Raw genomic sequence first — 9,840 nt, forward strand, 5'->3', positions numbered from 1 at the left:
CCAATTAACATTTCAGTGTAGCATAGGGAACAGTTACAAGGAGGGCCAGTTATATGCATTTTAAAATGAAGCACATGGAAATCTGTCAAAATACTAAGAAGCAATCAGTTCAGTTCAGTTCTGTAACTCTGAAAAGCCACAGATCATTCTCTGCATGAAGTAGACTTGTTGCAAAGTGCAGGAAAGAAGTGCTTGGTAAATTTAATGAGACTTGTTGCCAGATGAGGAGACATTGTGTGGACTTTCACCTGAATTTTTTGTTTACTTGTTTCTGTATTCCTAGAGTGACAAATGGGAAACAACATGTTTGTGTTTGAGTTTTTTTCTGAAGCCTCTCTCCACCCATCCAATAGATTCCCGGAATGCTAGCAGTTGTTTGCTAGGACTTGTTCCACAGCACGCCTATTGGCATGTGTAGTGTTCAGCTCACTGTTCAACTTCAGAGAAAAACATGAGGCAGAAATGAAAGTGTGGGAGCTGCACTTCTAACCACAGTGTGCTGGGATTTGAGTGTGGCATGGCCCTTGTTCACTTTCCAGTGTTGATCTGGGCTGGAAAACAAAGAGGAACTTTGGAAGCACCTGCAATTCTTTCTTGACCTACATGTTTAGGCATTATTGAATGATAGACCACTCTTCTATAGGAAATCATCTTCCTGCAGGAGCACCTCTGACTTCTTTAGGTACAGCTGATTATGGGGTACGCTTTAGTTTTGGATAGGAATGTTTGCTGTCACTCGGATCTCAGCATGCTGGGAATCAGCTGGTACATCCTAGAGCAGAGGCAGGTAGTGAGCTGAATGAGTGGCTGTGGTACAAGCTGTAGCTTAACTTTGGAGATCTTGGCTGCAGCTTTCCTAATCTCATTTCCAGTCCTCATTCTTTCATGCTGGGTGGAAAACTTAAATCTAAACTGAAGGAATTTTCCACTTCCTCTCAGTTGCACAGGCGCTGCTGGATCTGTTGATAGCAGTTTCTGTAATTGTGCAAGAGCAGTTTTAGAGAGTAGTATGTCATCTTGTAAAAGCTTTAAGGAGCATGCTTTTTTAGTTCTTAATTTTTTTTTTTACGTTCCCTCAAGGCTTTAGTGTCAGTGTACCAGCAATTTTAACTATTCCTTTTTTCTTGTCTTGTGTTTGTATATGCAGGTCTACCAGGCAGGCACTGGCCAGCTGATGTTCATGAACAAATACCATGGAAGAAAACTCTCAGTCCAAGGATTCAAAGAAGCACTTTACCAGTTCTTTCATAACGGCAAATACCTGCGCAGGGAACTCTTTGAGTCCGTTATTAAAAAACTTACTGAACTCAAGTCTGTGCTGGAGAAACAGGAGTCTTACCGCTTCTATTCCAGCTCCTTGCTGATCATTTATGATGGGAAGGAAAGGCAGGAAGTTGCCGTTGACTCGGACCCCGAGGACCTAGAGGACCTTTCAGAGGAATCTTCAGATGAGTCAGCAGGAGCCTATGCCTACAAACCAACTGCCAGTACTGTCGATGTCCGCATGATAGACTTTGCCCACACAACCTGCAAGTACTATGGAGAAGATAGTGTGGTGCATGAGGGCCAAGACACGGGTTATGTTTTTGGACTCCAGAATTTAATAGATATTATTAAAGAAATAAGAGACGAAAGTAGCGAATAAACATTGTGAATGCACATCAGTAGAAAGCACTATTGTGACTGTTTGTATTCCAAAATTATTGGCCACTTTCTGGTGGTAGGAATCTTTACAGGCTCTGCAGGGACGGTCCTGTCAGAGTCAGACTTGTTCAGAGGGCATTTACTTACATTGGTGCTGGACCTAGCACTGGCAAAACTTGGTATCCTTATTTATTTTAACTTTCTTAAACATTCCATATTTGATTACTCAGATACCTCTGTTATCCCTGTGTGTATATGTTCCAATAAAATTCTTTTTGTTCGTCGTAAGTGGTGCTTCTGTTGTTGCTGGTGCCTGAGGAAGAGATGAAGCTCAGATATCTGGTGTAATGCAGAAGCAGCATATGAACAGCAACGCTTACCTGCCTCATGAGACCACCTGTGGGATGGCACATCTGTCCTGGGCCTCCTGTCAAGAGTGATAAGCAAGCCCAGCAGCCACTGAGCTGGCAGGCCCCAACACTTTCCCTTTGAGGAGAGGCTAAGACAACAGGTTCTGTGTAGACAGGGTAAAGACAACTTCTGAGTGGCCTCCAGATGTCCCTTCCAGCTAGAATGAGGACTGATCAGTGAGAACTTGCTCTTGAAATCGACAACCTATTTCTTGTTCCAGGACCTTGTAACTAGATCTCATGCTGTGTAACCTATTTCTAGAGAGCTATGGATGTTATTTAACCTAAGCTAGGGCAAAACGTGTAAAACTTGTACAGGATTAGCTGCAACGGCAGCAACCAGGCCAGACCTGCCAAGCCTGAAAAGTACCTTAAGCAGCTTAAAATCTTTCTTGGGACAAACAGACAGGAAGGAAGCATCGGGAAGTGAGAGGTTAGTGAGTAACTGAAAGAGTAAACCAACGGTTCTTTTAAGAGGAACATTTATTTATCTAAATGACTTCTCTCCTTGTGAGGGTTGTACGTCATCATGATAGTGTAAGAGAAAAATGGGTGTGGAAATGCTGAGGTAAGTGTGGGGATAATCAGAATGAAGGAGTCAGTTTGTGCAGAAGAGTGAGGTGAATCATCTCCCTGGCCCATACTTTGCCTGCAGGTTTGCTTAGGAGAGGAGAGGTGGGATGTGACAGGAAGGCTGCAGATCTGCTCGTCGAAGGTCACCCTCTTCAGCTGGCTGTAGCCCTGCAGCTTCAGTTTCATATTCCCTGGGAGTTGCTATCAAGTTCTCCTGATCAAAGTCTCTGATGGCTCTCCTGTGCTCCTTTGTACTTTTTAAAGAAGTTTTTAACCTTTGCTTATACATGAGTTTGTGGGTGGGGGGTTTTTGTTTGGTTTTCGTTTGGGTTTGTGTTGTTGCACAGTGCTCAGGCACCGACTGATTTTGGTGTAAAACAGGTATTTTTACATCTTGCAGTCATTTCACTATTACATGCCAGCATACAGGCTGTTTTTCCTGGAGATGGGCTTGTCCAGCCTGAGCAGGCTGTGTGTTGCTCCTGGGTAAGACTCCTAGTGCTGAGTGCAACTGATGGGGCCCTGGGAGCAGCCCCTGCAGAGCTCCGGGCACTGGCTGCAGAAAGCCTTGGGCAAAGGGGGAGGATGGGGCTACTTATTCTTGGCATCTCAACTGCGAAATGCCTTCAGCACTGATGAGCACCACTACTGCCTGCTGTTCCCAAGATGTGCCCAGTACAAGGAGAGGGGCCATGGCTGCAAGGTGATGTTTCCTTTTCAGTTCTCCAGTTTAGGATGTGATGTCCTCTGCTAATGAGCTAATGACGAGTCTCTTGGCAGGCACTGTGGTCGCCTATCATTGCTGCTACTTAGGAACAAGCCTCCCTGTGCAGATTCATCTGATACATGGTTTGACTTTGTAAGTCTGAAATTAGCAGGGATAAAGTGCCCTAATGTACTTGTGTTACGTAGGAACTCTGGAGGGAATTCATAAAATCCGATGAGAACAATCACATTTGCTCTGATGCAAGCTGCCTCCAGAACAAACCCTCTTTGTTTCGCTGCCTGCAGACACGGCCCTGGGTACAGGCAGGGAGCTGCAGAAACACTGCCAGCGGGGTAAGCTCCATCTAGATGTGGTTTCAGCAGTATGGTGTCAGCATCCAGTCCTGGAGCACTTGGGGGTCCATATAGAATAATAGCAAGCCCCCAGGTGCAGTTGGTGCTGCTGTAGGAAGGTGGAGGGACCTGCCCTTGTGGGCTCAGGCCAGCACTGCTAAAATCCTTTTGTTAATATTGTCTGAGGATTAAGAGATGCTGTGCCAATGCTGCAAAGTAACAAGGTGGTTGGGAATTTCCTGGGCTGCAGCAGCTGGGAGTGGGGGAGCAGGGACAGTGAAGACCTTTTTCATTAGTTACTTTGAGGTATGTTAGAGCAAAACATCAGGAGGAAAAATCCCTCGCTTGAGCCACATCCTCAAAGGTTAAAAAGGGGGCAACCCATGTGCACCTACCTCTAAATGGCATGTTATCTTGCAAAGTTCAAGAGCTGGTTTGTTTTCTTTCCATGCTGTTCTGCACAGATCCCTCAGAGAAATTCCTTGTTTGTGGAAAGGCAGTTGTGTAACTGCCAACAGGCTGGGGTGGGAACAGGGTTCCCACAGTCCCTGTAAATGGCCATGCTACCCTCCCCCCGTGCCTGGGCTTCTTGGAGGACACGAGTGGGATGGGTTTGGGGTTGTGGAGAGTGTTTGTGGTCACCTGCCTGATGGCCCATGGCAAACGACAGAGTGATGGAATAATGGGAGAGCAGCAGTTGGGCTGGGGAATAGACTCGAGGGCTTTTTTTGTTCCTGTGCATGCTCTGAGCATGGCTCCCGACAGCTCTGGTCCTCCCTGGGCAGTGAGCTTTCCTCTGCGCTGGCTGTGCCAGCAGGAGAGAAGCACTGGGGAGGGGCAGCTGGGTTGGCTCCCTGATGTGTCCTGGGGGGCCCTGCGCCATGTGAGAGGCACTTCCCCAGAGCAGCCCTGCTGCTGGGATGGGGGTCAGGAGCTGGGACAGCCTGGCAGGGACCCCTCATTCTGTAGTTTCTGCAGCCTCTGCTCCATGGAGGAGGATGCTGAGCGCACGTCCCTGTTCCTCAAGGCTCCCCTGTGTCTGGTCTCCTCCCTGTCTGCTTCCTGATGCTTTGGAGAAGACCCACCTTTTCCTGCCAGCCCTGCCCTAGCAAGACCATCGCCCAGGGTGGCTGCAGTGTGCTGGGCCTGACCCTGCACCGGTGGCTTTGCAGGGGCTGGGTGAGAGCGCATGGTCCAGGCTGGGTCCAGGTCCCCAGGAACCTGCTCCTGCTTTCCCATGGCTGCCCCTGCAGGCAGCCCCAGGCTTGTGGGGAGCTTGCCTTACATAAATAGGTCATTTCTAGCCTAAAACTGGGGTGGCTGATGGGAATTGCCACACATCAGCTGGCTAGAGATGAAACACATTCCTGCAGCTGGTGCTGGTTTCTCCAGTGAATTGAGCTCTGCCTTGCTGGCAGGGCACTGGGGACTGAGGTGGGGGCTGAGTGGTGCTCTGAGGACCTGCCAGGATGTTTTGGTAGGTGGCTTCTCTGGCACTGGGGCTGGGCAGGGCAGAAGCAAGAAGAGGCAGGGGACAGCCCCTGGCCTTGCTGAAGGAGGGGGCACCTTTGGTCCCTGCACTGTCCCATCCTGTGCTGCTGCCTCTTGAGTAGCTGCTGGACTTCTTCCCTGAGCTGGGTCTGTGCCAGTGGGGAGGGATACACAAATGCCTCTTATGGAGTGAGAACAAAGTATTTCCTTGTGGCCAAGCAATGACATCTCACAGGGCAGCAGCCCAAAGTTGCTGTGCTCCCTGCCCAGGGGAGAATGGTTCACTCTATGGCCCTGGGCCTGCAAAGGGCTCAGACCCGAGCCACTGGGGACACGGTGTCTCTCAGTGCACAGGGGCAGAGGGACCCTGTGCCCTGATGCCTCTGTGGCACCCACTACTGGAGCTAGCGGGTGCTGTGTGTGGCCTGGCAGCTGTGTCTTCCCTGTTTCTAATGGTAGTGGGCTTAAGTTTGTGTAACTGGACATTAACAAAACTAGTGATGCTGTAGTGGGGCTGGGGGCCACTGTCTGTCCATCCTGTGCATGGATCCATCCTCAGCACAGGGTGAGGGTCCTGCACTGCCCTGTGGCCAGTTCCAGTGGTGCCCAAGCCTTGGAAGCATGTAGGGCAGGGCAGAGGGGGCAGGGAATGAATAGCTTGTGTCCCTGGCTGGGAGCAAAGCCACCTTCCTTCAATTGTATGGAAATGAGGGTTGGCTAAGGGGCGTCCCCCCACCCTCAATTGCCTGGCCTTTGTTCACAGCCTGTAACTCAGACACCTGAATGAGAGCAGAGCAAACCCTGGAGACAACCCCCACCAGGCTGAGCACCCTGTTCAATCAGTGGGGATCCCTGTCCCAGCACCCCTCACCTGCTTGCCAGGGCCCGCTGCACCCACCCACCAGCCCAGGGCTCTCCCTCACGGAAAGGATGCAAGCAGGGCCATTGTCCCTGTCCCTCCTGCCCCACAAACCATATGGGCAGCAAAGGGTGACACTGGCAGCATCCTCACACGGTGGAGGTTGGTGCCTGCCATGCTGGGCTGCCAGCTCCAGATGAGGTGTTGGGCTCTGTCTTCTCTTTCTTGGGTTTGCACCATAGCAGTGTCCCCACCAGCTGAGCTGTGACAGGCTGCGTTGGCCCCGTGGAGTTCTTTTCAATTTCTCTTTGAAAGGGAAGCAGAGGCGGTCCTGCAGCCCGCAGAGCCAGGATCCACTGCTGCACCCCAGGCAACCCCTTGCTTTGCAGCTCTTCCCACATGCAACGAGGACAGAACGTGAGCAGGGTGATGTTGGGCAGGGCAGCATTGTTTTGCTTGGAGACGTGAAGCCAGGAGTCTCCTTCACCCAGCAGCCTTGCGGCTGGAAGGTCGGCGTGGGGAGCCCAGGGAGTGGTGCTCTCGCTGCCAAGCACCTTACCCCTGCCCGCCACATCCCTCACCCTCCGAATGCATTCTGCCTGGCTACCGGGTTGGTGGCAGAGAAAGTGGTATTGTCCTCGCCCGCTCGTTCCCGCAGCACGGCATTGGAGCCTGCAGAGTTGTTTGCCCCGGCGGGGAGAGCTGGGAAGGGGCCGTGCCGGCCCACAGAGTGCGTGGGCTGGCAAGGGGCTCATCAGGTCTGGACGCGAGCGGAGTTTAACAAAGAACAGGGAGCTGCTGTGTGAAGCCAAAGAACTTGTTTTCCTGAAGAGAAGCTACAGGGCAGGCTGGGCTGTGTGCTGCTCGCCTTGTAAGCTGCAGCGCCTCAATCCTTCCCGCAGCATCCCCCGGCCCCCCTCCACCATCCCTTAACTCTCCCGACCTTCTGTCTTCTTCGTTTCTAGGAAGTGCAGATGTTGGCAGGCACTGGCTGCTCCTTCCTGCGGCCGCAGGAGGGGTCTGGGCCGCAGCCAGCCCCGGCTTTGTGCAGGACGGGTTGCGCAAGGAGCCCTGCGGACAGCTCGGCCCCGCAGGCAGGCGGAGCAGAGAGGTCCCAGAGCCACCCACTGCCCCGGCAGCTTCGGCTTCTCCGTGTGTTGTGCTCCATGGGGAAACGGCCGCCAAAAGAGCAGCCCCTCGCTGATGTTTCTGGACTCAGCACGGATCATTGTGTTCCTTGCAAGAGGCAGGGAGCAGGGTTTGCTCCTGCCGGGTGGGGCACCTTTCCCAGCTGCTGGCAGGCAGCACTGGTTTGGGGGCTTCTCCCCTAAGGGAACAGATGTAGTTGGAGAGGTGAGATATTCTGGAAGCGATGCTGATGTGTGCAGTTGGGGGGTCCTATCTACAGCCCTTTAATGAGGTTTTCCAGGAGGTAGGGCTGTCAGGACATTGGGAAATAGGGACATGTCCAAGAGGTATCCCATTGCCTGGCCATCCTGCTCATGGACTCCCCAAGTCACTCCAGGACACAGCGAAGACACTGGCCCCGGAGCTGTGGGCCTGGGATCCTCACAACACCTCACATCCCTATGACTTTTCACCCAGAGAGGACTGGTGGAAGTGCAAAAATATTTGTATACCTAAAAGTAGAGCGATTGATCCCACTGCTGTTTTGCAATGTGTTGACGAGCAGACAGTGCAGAATTATATAAGTGTATGTGGAGCTGGCAAGTTTGTGTTCCAATCATATGAGTGCTGTTGTGCAACGCTTCCCCTCTGCAGCCCTGGAGAAAAAAAAAACAGGAGTGTGGGGGCTGCAATGCCTGGGCTGAGCCCTTCATGGCTTACCGTGATCCCAGTCCCCAAGGCTCTGAGGGCAAGGGATGCAAGTGATATTTCCCGAGGTCTCAAGTTCAGCTTTAAAAGTCACCTGCAAGTGACAGAGCAGGATCCTTACTCGCTGCCCCTCCCTGTCCAGTATAAATCACCCAGAACTTGCAATTCAAAGCTGATTCCTCAGCAGCAGGAATTTGTCCTGGGCTCTGCATTCTACCCAGATGCAGAAGGGTTTGCAGGAGCCTTTACAGAGGAAATCCTTCCCAGCCGCTGTCTGGCAGAGCTGGGATGCTGTGCTGAACAGAGGGAGAGGCTGGGGTGCTGCTGCTGCTGTGCACGTGGGAGGTGCTGGTGGATGCCTGCATCCCCCTCAGCTGCCTTGGCCTGCCGGCACAGCCTGTGCTGCCGACTTCGCGGAAACAAAGCACCGCTATTCCAGCACAAGCAGCTGGGCTTGTGCCAGGGAGTGGCCAGGGCTCACCTGGAGTGGGGACACAGCAGCAGGGTAAACCGGGCAGGGGACGGGCGAGCAGGGAATCTTGTTCCTGTGGGATACGGGTAGTACCAAGAATAATGACTCCACAAGTGGGAAGGTTTTCCCTTCTGCAGTGGCGATCCCTGGCTGCCCAGCCCTTGCCCATCGTCATGCTGTGCCCTGCTGGGCATCTGGAACGGACCGTGACCAGGCAGGAAGTCCAGACCTGAAAGGCTCCCAAAGGATTCAGCCCCGGTTACATTTCACAGTTCCAAATCAAAGCACCCCGTCGTCTTTCCAGCCTGAGAGTGCCCAGCCTCAGCTCACCGCAGTGATTCCCGGTACCCGCCGCAGTGGGGAAGCCTAGGCAACCGCTCACTCCCACTCCATCCTCCATCCCTGCGTAACCAGGATCAGCCAGAATTACCTCACTGCCAGTGCTGGGAAAAGCAGGGGCCTGGGTGGGCTGTGCTGGGAGCAAGCAGCGGGTCGTGGCTGCTGCAAGCCTGTTTTTTATTGTATTCCCACCAGCGAGATTGGGTTGTGGAGGGTTTCTGGATGAATTAAGCTCCCCTGTACCTGCGAGCAGGGATCTGTGGACTGTTCCATCTCTGCATCCCTGCATCCCGGCAGGATGGCAGGAGTGGGCAGGAAGGGTGAGAGGTGTCTTTGTGGTGGGTTTGGCTGCAGGAGTATGTACCAGTCCCACTGGGGTGCTGTAACCAGGTCCCCACCCACCCTGCTCTGGGGCTCTCTGTGCTGGCTTTCCCAGGTGGAAAATTTGTCTTGTTCCTAGGGCAGCATGTAGAAAGCCCTGGCTGGGGAAGAGGGAGGGGGGATGGTGCCCTGCAGGGCTGCCACCCACTTCCCTGGGACAGTGAGAAGGGCTCAGACCCCCGGCAGGGGCAGCAGGGACGAAGGAAAGCTGCTGATGTCTGGGCGGGGTGAGGGAGGGGGGGGCTTGCAGGGGCCTTGGGCCACTTAGGGTAGTGTCTCAAAGGGTTGTTCTCCTGGAATGGGGCAAAGAGATGAATGGGGCTGGGGGCTGCTGTGTCTTTTTGGAGAGCTTCAGGCCTGATGTACCGTGTCCCATGTCCCCACGGCCGCGTGCCAGGTCACTGTGCCCGCTGCGGGCCAGAGCCAGCCCTGGTCATGCCCGGATCCCATGGTGGAGGAGTGGCGGAGAACGGGACCGGCCCAGGGGAGCTCGCTGGGGGAAGCCGCTCGCGGCAGCCAGGGTGGGGTTGGTGGGCACACAGGGACTTTGGGGACTTAATGGTGCCGGGTGCTCCAATACGGGAGTCCGAGAGGAGGGGCTGCTCGGGGGCACCCGCCGGGACGGGAGGATTTAGTGCGGAAGCGATGTGCCTGCGGCCAGCTGGGCCACGGCGGGGGCAGAACGGCCAGGCGCGGGTGGGCGATGGGCGGGAGGCGGGAGCAGTGACCCCGGGAGCCGGCAGTGAGCCGGGCAACGCTGTGATGGAGGAGGGACA

The 9,840-nt window shown here is 53.7% G+C and overlaps 1 protein-coding gene across 3 annotated transcripts in view; it reads left to right on the top strand.

Annotated features, from left to right (window-relative positions):
- The window catches only part of IP6K2 (inositol hexakisphosphate kinase 2), a 49,677-nt gene extending 47,745 nt beyond the window's left edge, over positions 1-1,932 (top strand). For all 3 annotated transcript variants that reach the window (XM_069027467.1, XM_069027466.1, XM_069027468.1), the window contains exon 6: positions 1,148-1,932. In XM_069027467.1, the coding sequence (XP_068883568.1) occupies positions 1,148-1,645 (498 nt within the window). In that variant the 3' untranslated portion in view covers positions 1,646-1,932. The remainder of the gene's footprint in view (positions 1-1,147) is intronic.
- Positions 1,933-9,840: the final 7,908 nt, after the last annotated feature.

Source organism: Aphelocoma coerulescens, chromosome 12 (assembly GCF_041296385.1).
Source record: "Aphelocoma coerulescens isolate FSJ_1873_10779 chromosome 12, UR_Acoe_1.0, whole genome shotgun sequence".
Classification (NCBI taxonomy): Eukaryota; Metazoa; Chordata; class Aves; order Passeriformes; family Corvidae; genus Aphelocoma; species Aphelocoma coerulescens.